The sequence below is a fragment of the Dendropsophus ebraccatus genome, chromosome 2, assembly GCF_027789765.1.
Source record: "Dendropsophus ebraccatus isolate aDenEbr1 chromosome 2, aDenEbr1.pat, whole genome shotgun sequence".
NCBI classification, from domain to species: Eukaryota; Metazoa; Chordata; class Amphibia; order Anura; family Hylidae; genus Dendropsophus; species Dendropsophus ebraccatus.
The window spans coordinates 118320609-118346875 of record NC_091455.1 but is presented as its reverse complement, the minus strand read 5'-3'; the positions used below and the strand labels follow the sequence as shown (position 1 = coordinate 118346875).

General features: G+C 42.7%; 1 protein-coding gene across 2 annotated transcripts in view; it reads right to left on the bottom strand.

The window, feature by feature from the left end:
- Positions 1 to 26267, bottom strand: part of TMEFF1 (transmembrane protein with EGF like and two follistatin like domains 1) — a 186453-nt gene that overhangs the window by 40928 nt on the left and 119258 nt on the right. For both annotated transcript variants that reach the window (XM_069960267.1, XM_069960269.1), the window contains exon 5: positions 13112 to 13208. In XM_069960267.1, the coding sequence (XP_069816368.1) occupies positions 13112 to 13208 (97 nt within the window). The remainder of the gene's footprint in view (positions 1 to 13111; positions 13209 to 26267) is intronic.

The window sequence follows — 26267 nt, the reverse complement described above, 5'->3', positions numbered from 1 at the left end:
TTTATAATGCCCAGCATGGGCCTGAGATATACGTGCACATAATCTACTTGCATTCAGCTGTTGTGACTTTATACTGATAAGGCTCAATAAGATGGAAACATCTGCCTTTGAGGAGGTTTTCTGGGTTTCTATGGGGTTTATGACATGCTGTGCCTTCTAAGCTGCAGCTAGCTATTAGATAAAACAGTAATACATATTTTATATGGATTAAGTAGAGTTATATCAGCCAGCATTTCCTGACATTTACCATTTCATGGTAAAATAACTCTACTGCCATGGCTAATATGGGGGCAGACCAGGTGACCCTACTGTACTGAGTGCAATGTTTTCCCCTGAAATTAGACATGATGCACTGGTCCATATTTTTTGCTTTATAAGACACAACTGATGATAAGAGGCACACATGTTTTTGCAGGGAAAAATAAGAAAGAACTGTTCGGAAGCCAAACTACACAGTGAAGGATGTTTGTCTCCATTTATTATGTAGCAAAGAGCACTGTGTCAGAATGGAAAGAAGATACCACTTCCTGCAGGACATACAGCATCTGATAAGTACTGGAAGGCTTAAATATTCTTTTTTTTCCTCTGGAGAACTTTTAAAACTGAAACACAGTTTAAAGAAAATGTAGGCACCATGCTTTAAGCTGAAATACCAAGATACTAGTTAGGTGGGGTACCTATCTGCTACTTACTATGGACAAATTAGGCTTCTCTCAAGCAGCCACTTAGCAACTTAAGGTCGTATTTGATTAAGCCATTTTCATGTTCTCCAATCAACGATCCCTATATGAGCGCGTTTGTAAACGATCTGAAATTTTGACATGTTGAAAGACAACTATGAACAATTTATCACTCGTTTGATTGCTAGGTGTTATTACACAGGCAGATAATCACTCATTTGTGGTCATTATAGTGAATTTTTACTTATAAAGATAATCACTTCATGTAATAAGGCCCTTTGGTTTTGTTTCTACATATTCATACAGAATGCATTCCAAATGTATTGAAAACCATGCTCCCAGCCGCTGAAATGTTTCCAGGAATATTGGTAACACTGCATGGCTACTAAAGGAGACAGGGGGAATGGTTTCCACTATATTTGGAAGCATTCTGAATCCGTATGTTGGATTACAGCCTTATAGGCCATGCAATGCTCCACTGAGAAAAAATATTCAAAGTAGTTCTCCAGAATAAAGAGAGCTTGCTCTCTTAACCCTCTCACTCCAATGGCAAAGGCCTCTGTGCTAGCAATCCAACATCTTGCTATGTACTGCTAAATGGAAAACACAAAACAGCAGTCTGTAGGATGACTGCCTGACTAATAAACCCCAGTGGTGTTTTAAGGCTCCACGAAAGGGTTCAACACTGACTTTTAGGGAGCCCCCCCCTTTAATAGGTGGCAGCAGAGAGCAAGCTCTCTTCCTTTGGGAAAATAGTTTTTTTTTTTTTTTTTTTTTGCATACCGGGCCAGAAATGTTGTAGTTAGAGATGAGCGCAACTTGAGCATGCTTGAATCTGATCATTCGGAATTTGAATACTGTTGGCTGAAAAAGTTAGATGAAGCCCTGGAAAACATGGCCATAGGCTGTATGCATGTTTACCCAGACTCCCTGGGGCTGCATCCAGCTATTTTGCCACCGGTATTCAAATGTCGAATGATCGGGCTCAAGTTGCGCTCAACTCTATTACAGTATATCACTTTGGTCAGACCATCACACTTTTTGACTACTTATTCAACAACCTAGCTATCAAAAACCATAAAAATATTATTACATCTGCAAGACATCAGGAACAACCTTTGTTTCAAAGGAAAGTCACCCACCTTTTGAGACCCTAACTTCCTGGTGCAGCAATACAACAAGCCTGTACCTCATGCTTTTTATGTTATTTCTCCATGGCGCAAATAAAAAGTCTTTCTGAAACATCATGCACCATAAGACACAGTTTCTGCTCTCTGAATTAGCATTCAAAAGACAACAAAGGATGACATTAACCGTCTAAATCACATTAATATTAAAACCCAATTTATATGGTAGTGAATCAGAGATCACAAGCATCTTTCAGTGTAGAACATGTGACCTGGACCCAGACCCAATGTCACTACTCTGGGATTGTCCTCATCTGCTTTCCCTGACAATTAAGAACATAGTCAACTATTCCATGAAGCATAAGATCTTTCCTGATCTGCTAGAGGCAGCAATTATTACGGCTCTGCCAGGGGTGTAGCTAGGGGTTCAGCCTAAGTGGGGCAAGTAAGTCTCAGTGGGCCCCAACCCATTATGTTACCCATAGGAAACTTCAGTAGATGACAATGCTTTCCGAATAATAAAGGGTATATTCTGCTGTATGACTTATAGTGAACAGGGACTGAGAACAGTGGAAAAGACTTTCTATATTTCACACATATAACAAATTTAAGGGGTTATTCAGCATTACAAAAACATAGCTGTCTTTTTCCAGAAACAGCGCACCAAAGTTTGAGTGTGGTAGTGCAGCTCAGTTACACTAAGGGTACGATCACAAGTACCGGATCCACAGCAGATTTCTCGCTGCGAATTTGCAGCGAGACCCGCTGTGGATCCTGTACTGTGAAGCTGAATGGGTCCCATACACACAGCGGATCTGCTGCCTGTATAGGATCCGGACCCTTTAAAACCCCCAGCCACCCGCAGCCCCAAGCATACATTACCTGCTCGGCGCCGCGGCTGTGAGTGAAGCTCCCAGCTCCCCTCGCTCCTCTTATTGGCTGATGGGGAGCGAGGGGAGTCGGGAGCGTCACACGTTGCTGTGGCGCCGAGAAGGTAATGAATGCTCAAGGCCGGGGCTGCGGGCGGCGCAGGGGGTGAAAGGGGCTGGGTCCCATACACGCAACGGTATGGGACCCATTCAGCTTCACAGTACAGGATCCGCAGCGGGTATTGCTGCTAATTCGCGAGAAATCTGCTGCAGATCTGGTACGTGTGAACATACCCTAAAAGAGAATGGAACAAAGTTGTAACACCACACACAACATAGGGCGCTGTTTCTGTTTTCTAATTAGCCATCTATCCATTCAGGGGCATAACTAGAAATGGCTGGGCCCCATAGCAAACTTATGATTGTACCCCCCACCCCCGCCTTTCCAACTGACCACTAAGCCGTCAAGGGTAGTCATAACTGCATAACTGCAAGTGCTCGTCAGCAGCATTTTCTGTTAGGGTGCCTTCACACATACCGACTCGCAGCAAAAAACTCGCTGCGAGTTTCTGCTACGAGCCGAGGTCCTGGAAGGCCCCTATCACTACATACAAGCAGTGGTCTGAAAGACCACTGCGTGTATGTAATGCATCCGCCCCCTTAACCCCTTCGGCTCCTGCACCGGTCCTGCACCGCTGTCTCCATACATTACCTGGCTCTGGCTGCACTGGGTCCCGGCATCTTGCTCTGCCGCCCAGCCAATCAGTGTGTTGCCCAGCCACAGCCACTGATTGGCTGGGTGGCAGAGCAGGACCCCGGGACCCCGTGCAGCCAGAGCCAGGCAATGTATGGAGCTAGCGGTGCGGAAGCCGAAGGGGTTAAGGGGGCGGCTGCATTACATACACGAAGCGGTCTTTCAGACCATTGCTTGTATGTAGTGATAGGGGCCGTCCAGGACCTCGGCTCATACCAGAAACTCGCAGGGAGTTTTCTGCTGCGAGTCGGTATGAGTGAAGGCACCCTTAAACTGACATTTGCAGAACCTGGGAGGCTTGCTCTGCCACCTGGTGCTGCAAAAGATGACAGCTTAGGGGGCCCAAAGTATTGCAAGAGCAGGCCACAGGGCCCCCTGATGAGGTGGGCCCTCTGCATCCATTCTTCAATCTCTATATCTCATATCAGTCTAATATCTATTGGGCAGCGTGAGGACTATACCATAGCTGATGGTCAATGACCAAATAGGCAACACCGGAAAGGTATACCCGCAATACAAATAGAGTAAATGTATAGTACAAATGCTTGGTAAGGGTACAAACCCACTTGACGTATTTGCTGCGTGAATCAGTCTTAAAAATAAGCAGGCAAAACGCAGGTTGGCTTTATACAATTGTTCTGCGTTAAAATACGCAACTGCGTATTTTTGAATTGTGAAGCTTGTTGTTAGCAAAGCATCAATTGTTAACAACCTGTGCGAAAAACGCATGTAGCTTCACGCTTCAAAAATACGCAATTGCGTATTTTAACCTCTTAAGGACACATGACGTACCGGTACGTCATATGTCCTCACTTGCACTTCAAAGTGGGGCCGCGCGGCGGCCCCGCTTTGAAGTGCCGCGATCCCGGGTGCCGCGAGTAGCCCGGGACCGCTGCTATTAGCGGGCACGGTCTGATCGCCGTGCCCGCTAATTAGCTAATCGGAGGCAGCTGTCAAAGTTGACAGCTGCCTCCGATTACCGGAGGCAACGTTTCCCTGGTGTCTAGTGGGGGAGATCGCTCCTCCGGGACCTTGTCCCGGAGGAGCGATCTCCGTTACTGATGCCGGCCGGGGACGCGTCCAAGATGGCGCCGTCCTCGGCTCGGCACTCGTTCGTTTTCGGCTGCAGCAGCCGAAAGCAAACGAGTGCCGATCTCATGGATCTCTGCAGCATATCTATGCTGCAGAGATCTCAATGAGAGATCCAAGTGTATATACTAGAAGTCCCCTAGGGGGGCTTCTAGTATATGTGTAAAAAAAAAAAAAAAAGTGTTGTTAATAGTAAAAAGCCCCCTCCCCTAATAAAAGTCTGAATCACCCCCCTTTTCCCAGGTTTTAAATAAAAGTAAACAAATAAATAAATAAACATGTTTGCTATCGCCGCGTGCGTAATCGCCCGAACTATTAATTAATCACATTCCTGATCTCGTACGGTAAACGGCGTCAGCGCAAAAAAATCCCAAAGTGCAAAATTGCGCATTTTTGGTCGCATCAAATCCAGAAAAAATGTAATATAAAGCGATCAAAAAGTCGTATGTGCGCAATCAAGGTACCGATAGAAAGATCACATCATGGCGCAAAAAATGACACCTCGCACAGCCCCATAGACCAAAGGATAAAAGTGCTATAAGCCTGGGAATGGAGCGATTTTAAGGAACGTATATTGGTTAACAACGGTTTGAATTTTTTACAGGCCATCAGATACAATATAAGTTATACATGTTATATATCGTTTTAATTGTAACGACTTGAGGAACATGCATAACAAGTCAGTTTTACCCCAGGGCGAATGGCGTAAAAACACATTTCCCCCAAATAAAAGAAATGCGTTTTTTTTTTCAATTTCACCACACTTTGAATTTTTTTCTGGTTTCGCAGTGTACTTTATGCAAAAATTCAGCCTGTAATTGCAAAGTACAATTAGTGACGCAAAAAATAAGGGGTCATGTGGGTTTCTAGGTGGAAAAATGCAAGTGCTATGACCTTTTATGCACAAGGAGGAAAAACCGAAAACGTAAAAACGAAAATGGGCCATGTCCTTAAAGGGTTAACAACTGATGCTTTGCTAACAACAAGCTTCACGCTTCAAAAATACGCAATTGCGTATTTTAATGCAGAACAATCGTATGAAGCCAACCTTCGTTTTGCCTGCTTATTTTTAAGACTGATTTACGCGGCAAATACGTCAAGTGGGTTTGTACCCTAATAATAAATAGTCTCATACAGTTCAGGACAACTATACAAAATACAAAAAGCAGCTAAAGGCTACAGAAAATGTAACGATGTATAAAAAATAATAAGAATAATTAAAAAATAAATAAACATATGATATATATATATATATAGTTAACATAAGACAAAAGATAAAAACTACTTCCATCATCACACCCTAATGACTAATACCAGGGGTGTCAAACTCAAGGCCCTCCAGATTTTTCAAAACTACAATTCCCATCATGCTTGGACAGACAAAGCACAGGGGGTGTCTTCTCTGCATTAAATGTAAGTGACGTGTTTGCTAGGTTTTTTACTTTTCCTTTTTCCTCTGTCTGGCTCTGCCATCATGAAGACTTCTCCTGGCGATGTCTAGTCTCTGCCAGACAAACATTTTAGGCATCTCAACAAGGCACCATCCCTATGTGTATTGCTCCACACTGTTGCCCACTTCATGTCCTCATGTAGTATTTAGACCCAATTTTAGCCCTCCCTGTGCGCTCCCCCAATATAGTAGTCAGGCTCCTCTGTGCCTTCATATTGAAGTTCATCTTCTCTGTGCATCTATATAGTAGTTAGGCTTTCTGTGCCCTAATATAGTTATTATTTCCCTCTTTTTCCATGTAGTAGTAGTTATGGCCCTCAGTGAATTTGGACCTATTTTTATCTTTGATCGTTTGCAAATTGTTCGCATGTAACAAGACGCCGTTCAGTCGTTCACAGTAGCGGCAAACGCAGTGGCGATGACAGGACAAACACAATAACGATCATAAGTAACGATCATCGTTCCCTGTAATTGGGTGAACGATTTCAAGTCGTTCGCCATAGCAGTCGTTTGAGTGCATTTATCGTTCATAGTCGAAAAATCGCTTTGTGTAATAGTACCCTTAGACGGCTGCCTGCTCCCAGTCCCGTTTGTTGTTGAGACACATTCGTCCTCTCATCTTTATAAAGAAGAATCCATTGCCTTGTAGCAATCTCTCTGAATGACTATTTTACAAATAAAATGCATTCAGAGTTTTGCTTCTGTTTGCCAAGAACTCCTGTATTCTAATTTTGAGATCCAAACATTTAATTCCACATACCAGTTAGCATACGCTGGTACATTAATTTTCCCTGCTGGTATCCTCTTTATGACAACCATCTGTTCTAGTTTTAGCCTTCTTTCTCTAGTGCAATCCAGTAGAAATTAAAAACCAACAAGAGTTATTTCTGGAGGGACAGAAAAAAGATTGAAAATATGTATCTCAGGAAAAAAAACTACCTATTGCACATATGCTCAAATACTATATGCATCTTTGTGCTTATACTGTATTTGTAGGCAGCAGTACGAGCAGTAATATCGTCTTCTAGGGATACCGGGGATATATGCTGCTCCATCCATGACTGGCAGCAACTATTGCCCCTGGGGCATTATTTGTGTTTCTTTAAGTCAGTGTACATTTTAAATAGAATATACCAGTTGCATGGACACAGCTTCTTTAAGAGGACAGCAATATCTAATATATACTAGAAGATGTGTATAGCATTTAATGTGTGACCATTTAAAATGCATTAAAGGGATTTTCTGGGCAAAATAGATTGATTTCTTTTCCACAGGATAGATCACCAGTCAATGCTCGGTGGGGTACCAACATGATGATACCAACATAAAAAACACATATTGTAAATGTGAATTACTTTATGTGGTATGAGTATCCTTCTTACAAGAAAAGAATTTATATATATATTTTTTCTTTTACAAATAAAGTTAAATGTTGCAACCAAACTACAATATTTCGCGAAAAACAATCCCAGAATGACAAGGACAAGTAAAATCATCCCAAAGTTATTACCACATAAGATGACAGATGTCAGATTTGTAAAATGGGCTTTTGTTATCTAAGCCAAAAGGGTTAATGGTGTATGGTGTATTACTAAACATTATTAAAGGGGTTGTCCAGTAATGACAACATTTGCCCATTGAGATACACTTATCATGCAGTTATATTGCCAGTTACCTTTCTTTAGCAGAGTTGCTTAGTTTGCCATTTTCCCGGACGGCCTTGTGCACATGCTAGGGTGCCTCTAGCAGAGACCTGCCCTTTTCCGCCTACACTGACTAACCATGTCCCGCTATGCTCTTTGCAGCGCTTGTAAACTCTAGCTGACTGGGAGGGTGCTGAATGGATAATCTGGGAGATCACCCCTGCTTTCCTCTCATGGAATCCACTCCTTCTTTTTGCAAAAAATAAATGCACTGTTTAAACAGAGAAATGCAGCCATCTAGGGCAGATATTCTTTTGGTAAGGAATAAATCTGCATATAATTACATGGCATTAGCATTCTCTACTACAGTGTTACTAGTGGTAATATATCTCATACAGCTGCCTATAGATTGCTGATGGACTCACATGAAAGCAGCAGGAAATTTGAGACTCTTTGAAGCCTTCTATGTTCTTAATGGATCCCACTCCTGCCAGGAGCTATTCCGGTACTGATAGTACTATTTGTACACTACTATAATATTAAAGTTGCTTCACCTACACTTCAAGAAGCTCATCCGGACAGTAAGTAAGACATCTTACATACGTGGCCAAAATATGTCAAGTTGACGATGAAAGTACATTATTGCTTCTCAATACCATAGCTTGGGACTTGAAGACTGGGCACACACAGATAAAATGGCTGACCTAAGCTCACAAGGGTATATAAGGTCACTGGCTGGAGGTTCTTGTTTCAGAGAGTGCGACTACTAGAGATTTTGCTGCATGACATCCCAGAAACCGATTTCTATGCATTTTGATAGCATGTGAAGAGAGGCGTCTCATGCAGCAGACAGGTTCAGCTATTGTCCCTTTACATACTGTGCTGCAATCAGATGCCATTTTACCCCATTTTCTGCCAATTAGATGCATTTTGCACACCAGTATATGGGTTTCTCTCTGTATTCCTGGATGTTGCTACATGACATATTATGTGATTTCTAAGTGCAGAGAATAACTCAGCTAACAGATCTCATTTTTCACAAACCACATGGACACGATTCAATTACATTTACTGCAGTGGGAAGATGGTTTGACAGTCCCATGTATCTTCAGGCAGTATGAAGCCACCAAGCAAGCTGTGTGTTCATTATTACCAACATTATTACTGACTGTCATGCTAGCACATATGCAACACCCATAACTATCTCCGCTGTAGGATGGAAAAAACATTGGTATTGGTATACCACAGACAATGCAAGTTAGTGATGAAGATCCTACCACTCTTCACAAGAGAATGCAAGGTATCCCCCTTACATCTCCTCTTCATTAAACACCAACAGATTCCTCTAAGGCCCTTTCACACAGGCCAGGTCAATGTCAATAAGATAGAACATAATTAAGGGTTTGTTCACACGCACCTAATTTGCTGTGTAATTGATGGTGCAGACTTCAGATATTTATTTATATTGCTTAAGGGTACAAACCCACTTGACGTATTTGCTGCGTGAATCAGTCTTAAAAATAAGCAGGCAAAACGCAGGTTGGCTTTATACAATTGTTGCGTATTTTTGAAGCGTGAAGCTTGTTGTTAGCAAAGCATCAGTTGTTAACAACCTGTGCGAAAAACGCATGTAGCTTCATGCTTCAAAAATACGCAATTGCGTATTTTAACACTGAACAATTGTATAAAGCCAACCTGCGTTTTGCCTGCTTATTTTTAAGACGGATTCACGCAGCAAATACGTCAAGTGGGTTTGTACCCTAAAACTGCCCCATTAACCCCTTAAGGTCAAAGCCAATTTTCATTTTTGCACTTTTGCTTTTTCCACTTTATGTTAAAAAGTCCATAGCGCTTGCATTTTTTCACCTAGAGACGTATATGAGCGCTTATTTTTTGCAAAACCAATTGTACTTTGCAATGACAGGCATTATTTTTCCATAACATATGCTGCGAAACCGGAAAAAAATCATTTGCGCTGTCAAATTGAAAAATAAAAGGAATTTGTTTTGATTTCGGGGAGTTTTGCATTTACGCCGTTCGCCCTATGGTAAAACTGACTTGTTATGCATGTTCCTCAAATCGTTACGATTACAACGATATATAACATGTATAACTTTAATATTATCTAATGGCTTGTAAAAAATTCAACAAATATATGTCTCTTAAAATCGCTCTATTCCCATGCTTACATCGCTTTTATCCTTTGGTCTATGGGGCTGTGTCAGGTGTCATTCTTTGCGCCATGATGCATTCTTTCTATCGGTACCTTGATTGCGCATATACGACTTTTTGATCACTTTTTATTAAATTTTTTCTGGATTTGATGCGACCAAAAATGCGCAATTTTGCACTTTGGAATTTTTTTGCGTTTACGCCGTTTACCGTGCAAGATCAGTAATGTGATTAATTAATAGTTCGGGCGATTACGCGCGTGGCGATACCAAACATGTTTGTTTATTTGTTTATTTATATTTATAAAATGGGAAAAGGGGGGTGATTTGGACTTTTATTAGGGGAGGGGATTTTTTATTAATAAAAAAACATTTTTACTTTACTTTTTACTTTAACTAGAAGTCCCCCTGGGGGACTTGTATATAGACAGCACTGATCTCTCATAGAGATCAATGCTGTGTATATACACAGCAAAGATCGATCAGATCGGTCATAGATTGCTATGGCCTGCTGCAGGCCATAGCAATCTATTGCCGAGCCGGGATCAGCGCCATTCCGACGCTGAGGCCTGGCACGGGCAGGAGAACGGATCTCCCCCCCACGATCGCATCACGGGGGGAGATCCATCCCACTAGACACCAGGGATGCACGGAGGAAAGCCTCTAAGTGCAGCTGTCAGGTTTGACAGCTGCACTTAGAGGCTTAATTAGCCAACGCGGCAACGGGACCCACGCCGGCTAATAGAGGCACTGCCCGGCTGCACATGTCAGCCGGGAACACCCCCCGTGGCACCATGATGCATCAGATACGTCATGGGTCGCTAAGGAATTAAAGTGCACCTCCAGTGTATTTTTAAGAAATTGGATTAAGCACTGTGCCATTTCTGTAATCTTTTTTTAATTCGGTATCCCAAGTCCCAAGCTGTGCTCTCCATGCTACATACAGTGGAACTTTAGTGTCCAGCTCCATCTATATAGTTCCTGTCTCCAGTGAGAGATCCAGTGCTATAGATTTACATGGAGCTGGGGGACTCAGCTCTGTAAATTAGGCATTAAAGTGGAGAAGCCCTGTGGCCTACTTGCTTCAAGTTACACCTCTGCTGATAGCATCTGGCACGACAGAATCCCAATTGGCCACTGAATGCCAATAGAATCTGATAAATGATTTAATCAATTTGACCTGAAACTATTATTAGGAGCTTGGCTCATCTCTAGCTGTATACATTCAAGGTCTCTGCAACTAATGTATGCTGCACAACAGCCTAATGTTGCCACTTCCTGTCTTACCCCTTTCTATTTGAACTGATGTCCTCATCTCTACATCCATCAATCTTCCAATCTCACTGATGGTAGTATCTAATCTTCTAACACAGGTAACAATTGTAGCCACAGACAATAATTCCCATACTGAAGTCAGGCACCACCAGTGAAGCCATAAGCAGTTATGAAAGATGGCTCCAAGTTCTGGACTACGTAGAGAGGGACATGTGTAAACGGTATTCAGATAAGTAGGAAAAGAACAGTAATATTGACAGAACTAGTGGTTTTGTTAGACTAGTAACTGGGTCTTTGCTTTAGGCCCCCTTTGCGGAATCCCGCCGTGCTCAGTGTGCTGCAGTGAGTGAATGGGAGGGTGCTCCCACCGCTCTCTGCTCAAAGAAATGTCAATTTCAGCGGAGAGGGGAGGAAGCGGACGCGCGAGCACTGCAGGACACTGAGCACGGTGGGATTTTGCCGTTTTTGCTCAGTGTGAACGGGACCTTACGCTCTAAAAAAAACTGGAAAAACAATAAGGTTAGTTTAATATCCTATTATATATTGGAATAAAAACTTAAAGAGAAACGATCAGTATATATATATAAAATATTCACAGATTTGCATATCTTCTATTGTTAGTCTCAGCAAATGGGTTTATTGGTGCTGTTTATTGATCATTTCAGTGCATCTACCTACTTTTTATTAAAACGGGGTCAGCTGCATATTTAACCCCTTCCAACCTACACATTTCTTACCAATATACTGTATATTACATAACGCAAGACATGGCAGTGTGGACTTGGGGAGCTAAATGCTTGCAGAACATGAAGGAATAATTTACTGACCTGTCCTTTGGTAAAATACACCAGTGAGAGGGATTTGCTGCATGGCTCCATTTTCCACCCTGCATCACATTGCAGCTACTTTGCATCATTTACAGCTGATACAATTTACTCCTCAGCAATATTTAGAGATGATAATGATTTCAACTTTGCAACTTACACATCACCTACTAAAACTGGGCTGGTAAATAGTTTAGACCAAACCAAGAAAGTATGATGTGAGAAATTTGACATTCGATTTTCTAACACACTCCACAGCATTTAATCTAGAGCCTTTATAGAGAATAAAAGCTTTTACTGCCGATCTGATGGAGGCTCACCTAACAGCAGCAAAGTCATTACATCCATCATAACCCAGACACAAAAGGGATGTATTCATGTAATGGACACTGGTGGCTCCGGATGTCACTCTGACCATAATTATAGATTTTTCAGAGTGTTGTTTTCTCTGTTATTGGAACATACTGTGAAAAAACACATAGGACTTTGTGTATTTGAAGTCATCCTCAAATGCATTTTCTAATCCTGGCTTCACAAAAATAATCTTTTATATTGTACCATTGCAGCTTATTGGTGAAGAAGACAAGACAAGTACACAAATCTCTGACACATTAAAGCTATTGTCACAATTGATTTGCTACACTCAGCCCTGTCTGTTCCTCAATAGGATTCTGGTGCAAGTCATGGTGACCGGTGTGTTGCTGTGACTTTAGACTACCATTTCACTGCAATAAGTGGCAGTCTGTGATGATCCCTACACTTTGCTGATAGCTATAACTATACAGTATATCAGCACAGTGTAAGTAAATGGAGGAAACAGGCACAGCTAATGATGTAGCTCCCAAATATCTGCCTGCCTGCTTGCTTCTCAAGTTAGCCCAAGACCCAAAACAGAGCCACTTGGAAACAAAACACCTAAGGTTCCATCTTCTATTACTCTTTGAGCAATAAGGTTCCCAGGTTCTTGTGAAGTTCAAAAGTCCTACGGTTCTGACTACCCAGTTGTGGACCTGGTTTCTTTCCTGACTTTGTATGCTGCCTGTCCTAACCTCCGGCCTGTTTACTGTCGGGCACAACCCTCAGTAGTTCCCTGGGAATTCCAAGCTGCAAAGGGTCAGATTTCTTTATAGAAGTTAATGGATGATATTCAATATGGATCTGCTTAGTATGACAACTCTGTGAGCATAAATCTGCAGAACATCCAATAATGTAAAAAAAAGGAGGCTTACCCTATGTCTTCTGCATCTTCATCACATTCAGCTCCATATTTGCAAGCACCACATTTAGGATGTTTCCTATGAACCTCAGTCCCAGATCCTTCATATTCTGAAAAACAACATTAACAGAGATTAAATAATTTCATAAAGTTTCAGAAATTAATATCAAAATTATAACTAAATGACAATTTTTAGCTATAACTGTGATCTGCTGAGCTGAGTCATGGCAAAAACAAGACAGCCCCAGATCCTAGAGGCTTCCCTTGCTAATGGTCCAGTGATGACATTGACTTGTCAATAAGGAAGAAAGTTTGTCTGTACATTAGCCAGGACAGATTGCTACGTCTGTATGTCCAGTAATCCACAAAATAAGGTAATACCATAGTTAAGATAATAGCTAAGAAGAATTTGTTTTATTTATGAGAAAAAAAATAATTGATCTTGCATTGTATAAATGACACCATAAAAGAAACCTACCAACCAGTAGAAAATGTTACATGTATTGTATAATAATGATGGTAATATGTAATAGTTTTCTCCTTATAGTATTGTTATAGTATCTCCAAATCCTCAAAACTTCAAGCCCATAGTAAGCCAGAAATAAAGTCTGAATAATACTAGCTATACCATTCTCTATATATGTAGTTGGAACATCGTTATTCATGCAAAAAGAAAAATCATGGAAGAAGCAAAATATAGTTACACGAATTATGTATGTATTTTGCATTTATTTTATCCATGTATGTGGAATAATTTCATATTAGATACCTGAAATATGTGACTATAAGAATAATCATTAGTGGGTTGCAGAATGCCTATGTATAGGGTGGATGTGCAGACTACAATGATGAAATCTGGTGATAGTTTAAACAGTTTGCATAATGATAAAGGGTAAATTCACACAGGCAGATCCGCCGGGAGTCTCATGCACGAAATCCGCAGTTAATCCGCAATACACGTATTAATAATAATAAGAATAATACGTGTATTGCGGATTAGCTGCGGATCTCGTGCGTGAGACTCCCAGCGGATCCGCCCGTGTGAATTTACCCTAAATATATAGACCTACAGCACACCAATCCATTGTGGTTATCTTATTATGCTACTTCCATCAAAGGCATCACCTGGCTTGGCATAATAGATTTGCAGATAATAATAATAATAATAATAATAATAAATTTATTTGTATAGCGCCAACAGATTCCGCAGCGCTTTTTTTTATGCATACAGTACAGAGGTACATAATACACAGTTAAATAATTAGAATAAATAAAAATAACCTAAAAATACAAAGTATAAACGAGACCTGCTCGTTGGAGCTTACAAACTACAACTTGGGTTGACACCAGTGCTTTATTTGTCCATGGTCCAGCCATTTTACATAGTTAGAAATACAGGATGAGCCAGCAACAACGCCAATGTCTGATTGCAAGTAAACATATAAAGTGCAGGAACCGTCAGAGATAGAGCAAGGGAAACAACAGAAGGGGGAAACAAGTTTAGGGAACGTTATAAGCGGGCCTGAAGAGATGAGTCTTCAGGGCACACTTGAAACTGTGAATATTGGGTATGAGTCTGATGTCTTTAGGTAGGGCGTTCCAGAGAACTGGTGCAGCACGAGAGAAGTCTTGGAGGCGGGAATGAGAGGTTCTGATTATCGAAAATGTTAAGGTTAGATCATTTGCAGAGCGCAAAGCACGGGAAGGATGATAGGTGGAGATGAGGAAGGAGATGTATGGAGGGGCAGAGTTGTGGAGAGCTTTATGGGTGAGGGTGAAGAGCTTGAAGTGGATTCTGCATTTAATGGGTAACCAGTGCAGTGACTGGCACAGAGGGGAGACGTCGGTATAGCGGCTGGAGAGGAAGATGAGCCTGGCTGCTGCGTTAAGAATAGACTGGAGAGGGGAGAGCTTAGAGAGAGGAAGACCAATTAGTAGGGAGTTACAGTAGTCAAGACGGGAATGGATCAGGGCGACAGTCAGAGTCTGAGCTGTGTCAGTGGTGAGAAATGGACGGATTCTGGAGATGTTTTTGAGATGAAGAGGACAGGAGAGTGTAAGAGCTTGGGTATAGGGAGTGAAGGATAGATCAGAGTCTAGCATAACCCCCAGACATCGAGCTTGATGCACAGGAGTTATGCTAGTACCACAGACTGAGAGTGAGATGTCGGGTTTAGGTTTGTTAGAGGGAGGAAATACCAGAAGTTCAGTTTTAGAGAGATTAAGTTTGAGAAATAGAGAGGTCATAGTGTTAGAGACAGCGGATAGGCAGTTACTAGTATTTTGCAGGAAGGCAGGGAAGATGTCACGGGAGGAGGTGTACATACCTCCCAACTGTCCCGGTTTCCGCGGGACAGTCCCGTTTTCTGGGTGCTGTCCCGCGGTCCCGGAACGGCCCCCCGTGTCCCGCTTTATATGTGGCCCCACCGAAAAAACAATAAACCAGTAACTCACCTGTCCGCCGGTCCCAGCAGCTCCTCTCCTGGCAGAGCGCGCACTCCCGTCATCCTCCGGGGCGGGCAGCGGGGTACAGAGACACTGACTGTGCCGGAAGTGATTCATATAGAGGCTGCAGGTCACTTCCGGCACAGTCAGTGTCTCTGTACCCCGCTGCCTGCCCCGGAGGATGACGGGAGTGCGCGCTCTGCCGGGAGAGGAGCTGCTGGGACCAGCGGACAGGTGAGTTACTGGTTTATTGTTTTTTTGGTCGGGCCACACAAATGGGGGATTGGCTACTATGTGGGGCACTATATGGGGGCATTGGCTACTATGTGGGGCACTATATGGGGGCATTGGCTACTATGTGGGGCATATATGGGGGGATTGGCTACTATGTGGGGCATATATGGGGGCATTGGCTACTATGTGGGGCACTATATGGGGGCATTGGATACTATGTGGGGCACCATATGGGGGCATAGGCTACTATGTGGGGCACTATATGGGGGATTGGCTACTGTGTGGGCACTATATGGGGGATTGGCTACTATGTGGGGCACTATATGGGGGCATTGGCTACTATGTGGGGCACTATATGGGGAATTGGATACTATGTGGGGCACTATATGGGGGATTGGCTACTATGTGAGGCACTATATGGGGATTGGCTACTATGTGGGCACTATATGGGGGGATTGGCTACTATGTGGGGCTGTGGGGCACTATATGGGGACATTGGCTACTATGTGGGGCACTATATGGGGGATTGGCTACTGTGTGGGCACTATATGGGGGATTGGCTACTGTGTGGGCACTATATGGGGAATTGGCTACTATGTGGGGCACTATATGGGGGCATTGGCTACTATGTGGGGCACTATATGGGGAATTGGATACTATGTGGGGCACTATATGGGGGATTGGCTACTATGTGAGGCACTATATGGGGACTGGCTACTATGTGGGCACTATATGGGGGGATTGGCTACTATGTGGGGCTGTGGGGCACTATATGGGGACATTGGCTACTATGTGGGGCACTATATGGGGATTGGCTACTATGTGGGGCACTATATGGGGGCATAGGCTACTATGTAGGGCACTATATGGGGGCATAGACTACTGTGTGGGGCACTATATGGGGATTGGCTACTATGTGGGGCACTATATGGGGGCATTGGTTACTATGTGGGGCACTATATGGGGGCATTGGCTACTATGTAGGGCATTATATGGGGCATTGGATACTATGTGGGGCACTATATGGAGCATTGGATACTATGTGGGGCACTATATGGGGGGATTGGCTACTATGTGGGCACTATATGGGGATTGGCTACTATGTTGGGCACTATATGGGGATTGGCTACTATGTGGGGCACTATATGGGGGATTGGATACTATGTGGGGCACTATATGGGGGATTGGATACTATGTGTGGCACTATAATGGGGGATGGGATACTATGTGTGGCACTATATGGGGGATAAGATACTATGTGTGGCACTATAATGGGGGATTGGATACTATGTGTGGCACTATAATGGGGGATTGGATACTATGTGTGGCACTATAATGGGGGATTGGATACTATATAGGGCATTTTTGGGGGGATTGGATACTGTATAGGGCACTATTCAGTAAGCAGGATGTGGTGACTGTAGGGGAGTGGCTATGGAGGGTCGCAATGGGGGCGTGGCTATGGAGGTCACTATGGGGGCGTGGCTATGGAGGGTCGCTATGGGGCGTGGCTATGGGGACCGCGGCGCACATGTCCCTCTTTGCTCTTTCCAAAAGTTGGGAGGTATGGGTGTATAGCTGGCTGTCATCAGCATAAAGATGGTATTGAAAACCAAACCTGCTGATGGTCTGTCCGATAGGGGCTGTATAGAGGGAGAAGAGGAGGGGACCCAGGACTGACCCCTGGGCAACTCCAACAGTAAGAGGTAGGGGACCGGAAGTAGAGCCAGAGAAGGATACGCTGAAAGAGCGGTCAGAGAGGTAGGAAGAGAACCAAGAGAGAACAGAGTCCTTGAGGCCAAGAGAGCTGAGCATGGAGAGGAGAAGCTGGTGGTCCACAGTGTCAAATGCTGCTGAGAGGTCCAGGAGAATCAGCAAGGAGTAGTTTCCTAGTGACTTGGCCTTCAGGAGGTCGTTTGACACCTTAGTGAGAGCAGTTTCAGTGGAGTGAAGGGATCGGAAGCCAGACTATAGAGGGTCGAGAAGAGAGTTGTCAGAGAGATTGCGGGTAAGGCGAGAATAGATCAAACGTTCTAGAAATTTGGAGATGAAGGAGAGATTAGAAACAGGTCGATAGTAGGCTGCACAAGATGGGTCTAGAGAAGGTTTTTTCAGCAGTGGGGTTATAATAGAGTGTTTGAATGAGGAGGGAAAGATCCCAGAGGAGACGGAGAGGTTGAATATTTTAGTAAGGTGAGTAGTGACAGCGGGAGAGAGGGACTGGAGGAGGTGTGAGGGAATAGGGTCACTAGGGCAGGTAGTGGGACGAGAGGAGGAGAGGAGCTTGGCAACTTCTTCCTCTGTCACTGGGTCAAAAGCTGAGAGCGATGAGGGAGTAGGAGAGGGAAGGGTATCTATGAGAGAAGTAATAGGAGCTATGGGACTTTGTGGCTGGGAGGTGATATCGGAGCGTAGAGTGTCAATTTTGGTTTTGAAGAAGGAGGCCAGGTCTTCAGCGCAGATTATTTGAATTATGTAAAATTACTACTTTGTAAATGTTTCGGTCTTCATGATTTGCTTGAAAATTGAGCCATGTAAAGCCTCATTAAACAAGTGCTGATCCAAGAGGTCAAGACCTGCTTGTCCCCACTAAAAGGGTCTTCAGACCACACCACGAGAGAAGCTACTTTCACTGTTTAATCTTTTTTTCCCTTTGCTGAATCAACACTGGATGGATGTATTTTTTTTCCTTACAAATTATGCTATTTAATAGATAAAATACGCTCTTTCTGAAGTATGTTAAAGGGATATACTGACATAAATAGACATTTAAAAAATGTGCACTGGGGGACAGTTATCAATCTTGCGCCCCTGGTGCACGCCAGGGAGAAGGCGTAGATTTGCTCCTTCTCCCTGGCATACGCCTGCTGTATCCCCCGCTCGCTCGATGGGCGGCTGGGGCAGGGAGGAAGTGTGGACTCTCAGAAATCGTGGCAAAAATCTACACCCACGAGTACGCCGGTCTTCATAAATGTCCCCCTCTGTGTTTTTTTTTTTTTTACAGTACTGAAAAGCATAGTCAAATTTTCAGCTCAAGTAAATCCCACAAAAAGAAGAAAGTCAATAGGCATCATAAATAAGCATATATGTTGGAAGATGTTAGTGTGGTGTCTGGTTTGCTTTTGTTTGAGACTCAGTGGCACAGATTCTGTTTTGTTTTAAAACAGATCACTTGCTCCATCCAATCCGATTATTACTTTAACCCCAAACGTTCTACAGGGTTAAAATCTTATGACTGCACAGACCAATAATGTAATCTAGCTGTCATGTTCCTATGATTATTCCTATGTAATTCCTAAAACAGAATTAGAGGCAGTAATGTTGACACACAAGATCCATATTTCTTGTGTTCATCTATTTTAATCCACTAGACTTGCAGTATTGAATCAAAAAAAGCGCACAAAATACTCTTCTACTGGGGGGGGAATTCTAGCCATGACATCATGTGTAGCAAACTTGCCTTATGTTCGGGTTCAGCCTGCCCTGCCTTCATGGTAGGTACTGACACTGTCATCCGACCACTGTGCCCCGCTCCCCTAGGGGTCCAGTGGAAGAGGGACCCGCCACTGCACTGTTCAGCCCCCTCACAGTAGTGCTGGGTGAGCGGGCTGAACAGAGGAGCAGAACCTGCCAGGCCCTGCACGGCACAGGAAAGGGATGAAGGAACTTTGGGTCACATGACCCAAAGGTCCTGAATACTTCTATGTGAAGATCAGGAGAAGGAGGGGAAAGCCTGGGAGCTGTAAGTGCTGTGTATGTGTGTCAGTGAGTGTATATATGTATCTGTGGGTATATGTATATGTCAGTGTGTGAATATATGTATCTGTGTATATATGTATATGTCAGTATGTGTATGTATCTGTGGCTATATGTGTGTGTGTGTGTGTTTGTGTATGTCAGCAATGTATGTAACACTGGTGTATATGTGTGTGTTTGTGTATGTCCGTAGTGTCTCAAGTGATTGACAGGTTAGCTCCCAAAGATGTCCTGCAGCAGTTTCTATTAATGTTGGGCTCTAATAAGAACCCACCACTAATATCTGCTGCATTTTCTTTTATTTCGTGTTGAGTATTTCTTATTACACTGAGATGATTTCCCTGTGTACAGTCTACTCATGGTGTATACATCTGCACTAGTGTAATCACTTTACAGCGTATATATGTGTGTATGTCAGTGGCGTATCTGTATATTCATTAATGGTGCCTCTGTGTGTGTATATGTGCGTCATTGTCTGTCTTTGGCAGGCAGGGGGGGGGGGGGCGTACAGGATTTATGGGGCCCCGTACAGTTTTTTGCTAAGGGGCCCCATGAATCCTAGCTACGCCCCTGGGCTGTATCAATGTTTTCCAGGAGACTGTAAAAACAGTATTTTTTTTTCTGTTGGTTCAACTGCTGCTTTTGGTAAAATACTGACCACTTAAGGCCAACGATAATGCACAAAATAAGGCTCAATATCCTATGTCTGCACATGGCCATAGAGGGATGTGTCTTGGTATAACTCCTGGTCATACAATGATATGTCCGGGGAGTGTAACAGCTTAGGACTCTTATCTTAAGTTATTCAATGCAAATAATTTATTAAAGATCACAATATATGTGATCTCTTTTCATATACATCAGTTTCTATCAATTTAATGTATCATTCAGAATGTTATTATGCTATAGAGATAACAAGCTTACTGTCTAATCAAGTGATCCATCAGGTGTTTGCCAACATAGCAGTATACAGTACGTTAAGTGGGTAGATGATTGCATTTGAGCCTCCCTTACTAATATAGTGCAATATTCCTCTTGTTGATAAACCAATTATGCCCTTAATTCATAAGACATAATTCTACCCTTTGGCGGTCTCTGGTACAGTGTTCTCCCACTTGCATCCTATATAAATACAACTTCTCTATACAATCACAAAAGATGAGAGCTGCTAGACAACGGTGGCCATAAATCACATCATACACTACCGTTCAAAAGTTTGGGGTCACATTGAAATGTCCTTATTTTTGAAGAAAAAGCACTGTACTTTTCAATGAAGATAACTTTAAACTAGTCCTAACTTTAAACAAATACACTCTATACATTGCTAATAAGGTAAATAACTATTCTAGCTGCAAATGTCTGGTTTTTGGTGCAATATCTACATAGGTGTATAGAGGCCCATTTCCAGCAACTATCACTCCAATGTTCTAATGGTACAATGTGTTTGCTCATTGGCTCAGAAGGCTAATTGATGTTAGAGTCTCTAGTTTGAGAAACAGACGCCTCACATGTCCCCAACTGGCATCTTCATTAAATAGTACCCGCAAAACACCAGTGTCAACATCTACAGTAGGGAGGCGGCTGCAGGATTTTGGACTTCATGGCAGAGTGGCAAAGAAAAAGCCATATCTGAGACTGGCCAATAAAAGAAAAAGACTAAGATGGGCAAAAGAACACAGACATTGGACAGAGGAAGACTGGAAAAAAGTGTTGTGAACGGATGTGGGAGCAGCTGGACCGTATGGTACGCCAGAAGTGCCCATTCCACCATCTTTCACAACAGTACAGCAAGTGATTCCATTTTATACTACTGTTTATCACAATCCACCTTGGACATCACTTGTCTTCTGTCCTTACGTGCTTGGAACTCTTTAATGCTGCGCGTTGGACGGCACATGTCTAACACATGTGTCCTCCTGCCACAGTCCTGTTATATTGAACTGTTGATTCGGAACAGACAGTCAATAACAGCACTCTCGAGGTGCATCCATAACAAGATGGTTTGCTTCTACGTCTGGAGACAATTTCTGGCTTGGCAAACTAAATCCCCAGTTATGTTTTGATCATGCTCTAAGGCAAAAACATTGGAAAAGCTAGAGAGCTTCTCTGCATATCCTTCTTCCCACAAATTAGTGTTTTTTTTTTCTTCAGGCAATGTAAAATAAAAGAAAAATACAACCATGATTTTGAGGTCAAAATAAGAGCCTATTTTCAATATAATAATGTGCTTTATTAAAATCAATGGGAAATAGTTCGGCAGTGCCCAAAGAATAACAGCCGAAATTGATTATGACTGTCCAAATATTGAACATGCTAATTTTGTACGACCTTATTTTGCAAAATACGGCCGTATTTTCCATCTGTTTACAAATTGGCTCCATCTTTTCACACATGGCCTATGGCTGTATCCACGTTTTCTAAGCAGTCCTCATGCTGCATCCACCTTCTCCAGGCAGTAGAAATAAAATGCACATTGTTTGAGTTTGTGCAAACCTGAACTTTCAGCAAGTTTGCTCATCTCTAGCACATAGCTTTTATTTTACTGTGCCTTTTTTTATGTCTCATTAGAACCGCACCAGACAAATCCTTGGCCAATGCAGGTTTGGGATATGTTCTATGAAGACAGAATGTTCCACTTTTAAATGAACATGTTTTGTCTGTGATTGGTGCGTATGCTTTTAAGTATAAAATGGAGCATAATTATTTCCAAGGGATTGAGAATGAAGCAGTGGATGCTATTGGTCGATAGCAGATTGCTATGGATCTGTGCCAATGATCGATACATTCTGATTTCTATTAGGATTTATGACAGTCTTTGCCAGCCATCATTTATCTAATCCCACAGGTTTACATGTAATGTTTACTTTCTGCTTTGGCAATTCAAACTGACCAAGAAGACGATGAAGCAGCAAATTGAGTTCTGACAAAATCCTCTTAAGCAATGTTTGTAGGAAATGAAATGCTTCCTAAACAATCATCTCAGACAGTGTTTATCTGCTGTGCTATCATAATACAAACTGTACTGGAAAGCACAGCGCCAACCATTTACGTGCATGTTGCAAAACTAATTAACATACACCTGCAGAATGCAGAGCTGTAGGTGCTGCTGCTTGTATACACATGCTGTACAAAGCAGATGAAATGGATCAAGTCCAACAATATAGCGCATTCAGGTTTTACTGATGTTTTTATGCATTTTTTTTACCCTTAATGCTGCAGCCAGATGTTACATGATAGTTGTTTGTTTTTTAATAGGAGTTGATGTATACCTTTTATATACCTGAAAAAAGAGGGGTATCCAGAGCCTAAAAATGTCACCAAGGAGATAAAAACACTGACTGTATAGAAGAACACTACTGAAAATAAACTGTAGCCAATATGTATACAAATGAATGAGAAAACAAGGGACAAGTAATGGATAATGTAATGGTTAATTGAGGCCCTCTCCCAATAATAGGATGAGTGTAGTATGTCTCTATGAGTGCTGTTGTCATATAGTTGGTAAGTTTGGAAAATTTATGAAAATTTGTGTATTTTCTAATAGACATGTCTAAAAATGGTCAAGTTTTATCTTTTTGGGAATTCAAGAACTTATTTGTTTGACGTGTGCAAGAACTACTCGGTAATTGTCATGTTGTTGCAACCTCCATGCCCCATGAATGTGATTCCATTTTCTTTTTCCTGATAAATGTCAATCGCATGTGGTGCTTGGACAAATGTTATCAATGGGAAATCTCCAATAATAACATATGTTTAGTGGGTACAAGAGGTCATGTTACCAGTTTGATGTTAGAAGTTACGCTGAACCTTGTGGTTATGTAAAGAATAAAGCAGTACTTACAAGGTGTACTCCAACTAATAAAACTGAGCATGCAAATTTGAATTTTTAGTTATTGTAAATGTTTAAATCAATTATTAATTATACCATAAGCCAATAAAAGTGTCAGTTCTCCTTTTTCACACTTTCCTGGTAACCTTTGTGCAGTAATTATAAGTGGAGACGTGGCCTTCTTTGAGTTAGACAGTTGCCCTTATAAGATGAGCTGCCCATAAGGGATAGGAAGCCAATTGATTCATGGTATGTGATTTATTGTGGACTTTAAAACATGAGGATCAAACACTCGTGGTGTATATTAACTTTGACACTGTGCTAAATCTGCTTGTCATGGGACACCGTGGTGAGCATTTTTCAAACTTAAAGGCATCTGCTTTTTTAAAGCTCTGCGCCCAGCTCCTCTATTTCATGGTATTATTAGAGGAGCTAAATGTCAAGTTTTTCGTACTTACCAGCACAGATTATGCTGAAGGGGAAAGAGCCAATCATGAATATTTTGAGTAGTTCAAGCTGTGCTGTAGGGACTATGTTTGTTAGATTCAGAGAGTGTTTATTCAATATCACTAATTGCAGAGAATCTCATTTTGCTGATTAATAATTTGGTAGACTAAACAAAAGCCAAGTCCTCTTCACATCAGTAAAGTACAATATGAAAACTGTAACTTCAGAAAACTTTTATTAATTTATTTGAATGCTACCCAGCAAATTGCAGTGGGCTATATACTGGGTATATGATAATAAGGCATCCTTCACATGACCAAAAGTCCTTTGTGTAAAAATATGGATCTGTAGTAATAATTATATTTTTTTAACAAGGAAAAGATTCCCAAAGAAAGGCTAGGTGTGTAGTGACAAGAGGGAGAGCCTGGATGAGGTGTAAGGGAATAGGGTCACTAGACCAGACAGGTAGTTAGGCAAGAGGCCTAGAGGACCTTGGAGACTTCATCCTCTGCCACTGGTTCAAAAGCTGAGAGTGATGAAGAGGAAATATGAGAGGGAATGGGATCTACAGTTATTATAGACTGAGGGTATTATTACACGGAACGATAATCGGCCGAATCGGCCCGATTCGGCCGATTATCGTTCCATGTAATTAATGCAATGATCAGCCGATGACAACGATCATCGGCTGATCGTTGATGTAGGTTCTGACCTATTTTTGTCGGGAGCTGACCACGTACCGTTACGTGTAATAGCGGTGCGCGGGCGGTGACTAACGATATACATTACCCATCCACGTTCCAGGGCTGCTGCTGCGGTCTTCTTCTCCTCGGGTCCCGCGCGCTGTAACGTCAGAGTGGCCTGTCAGCTGACAGGCCGCCCGGCCAATCACAGGCCTGTCAGCTGACAGGCCACTCTGATGTAAGAGCGCGCGAGACCCGGGGAGAAGAAGACCGCAGCAGCAGCCCTGGAACATGGATGGGTAATGTATATCGTTATGCAAGGGCTGCAAGGACATCGGTAACGATGTCCTTGCAGCCCTTGTTTAACGATTATTGGGCTGTGTAATAGGCCCAGTAAACGAGCGGCGATCTAGCAGATCGCTGCTCGTTTACAGGTATTATCGGGCCCTGCTCGGCCCGTGTAATACCAGCCTGAGAAAGGAGCTCTTCATGGATGTTATCTATTTTGTCTTTGAAGTAGGAGGACACATCTTCAGCACAGAGATCAATCAAAGGTGTCTGCATCTTGCTTTTGTTTTTTTTTACTGTTCCTACTCATGAACCATCAAGATGACAACCAACTTTAACTGAACCTATTATGGGTTTATTTGAATTCTAATTCTGGATTGTACAATTACCTAGGGCTGTCTGATACCTGATGCCTATACAAGCATTAACATCCAAATCATTTTATTCAAAGAGACTTTAACAACAATCACAGATTTTATGTATCCTGCACAAAATGAAGACAAACTAAAAAACAACTGAGATCGGCATAAAATGTATTGAATGTGTAATAAAGTTTTACGTGTACTGACTATAAAGCCAATAAAACTAAAAATGAAGCTTCACTTTATTGTCTTCATACCCATGTTCACTTTATATGACCCCTGGCAAAAAGCATAGAATCCCCACACCTAATGGATGGTCATGTTGCTTCTTTATTCCGTGGTACATGCACAAATCCCAGATATGACACAAAACAATGTTTGTTTAATAGCTTAATATTAAACATCCCCTAAACAAGCAAAAGGAAATTAGTTTAATTATTGGCATATATTCTTACAGATGAAAATAATACACAATCACTTAAAGGGGTGTTCTCATCTGTCGATAACTTAAAGGGGTATTCCAGGGAAAATTGATAAATTGGTAATGGAAAGGGTTAACCAAGGTTAACCCTTTCCTAATATACTTACCTGTCCTTTATTGCTCCCCCAAGGAGATCTGCGGTCCGGCCACGTGATCTTCCAGCTTACGACTCGTGGATCCTCTTCTTCTTCCGGTTCGGTGACGTCACCATACCCGGCCGGCGTGTGGCTCTCTGTCTTATTAGCGGCAGAGCACTGAACCCTGACTGGCTTGGTAGCGTGTAGCCAATCAGGGTTTAGTGTTCTGCCTCTCCACACACCAGTTACATCTGCAGGGTCGGCGTCAGCACGTCATTGTGAGGGGTCCCTGTGGGGTGCCATCCGACATCACTCTGCAGGACACCCCTCCCCCCCCCGTGTCAGTGATGCCGACCTGAGTCCCGGGAGGGGAAGGGATACGGCGGGCGCCATCGCTGACACTGGCGGGGGGGGGGGGAGGTCCTGCAGAGTGATGTCGGATGTCACACAACAGCGCCCTGCAGGAACCCCTCACAGTGAGCGGCCCCCCTCCCTGAGTAATCATTGTGATCCCCCCGGCCCCCCTCCCTGTGTTATCATTGTGATCCCCCCGGCCCCCCTCCCTGT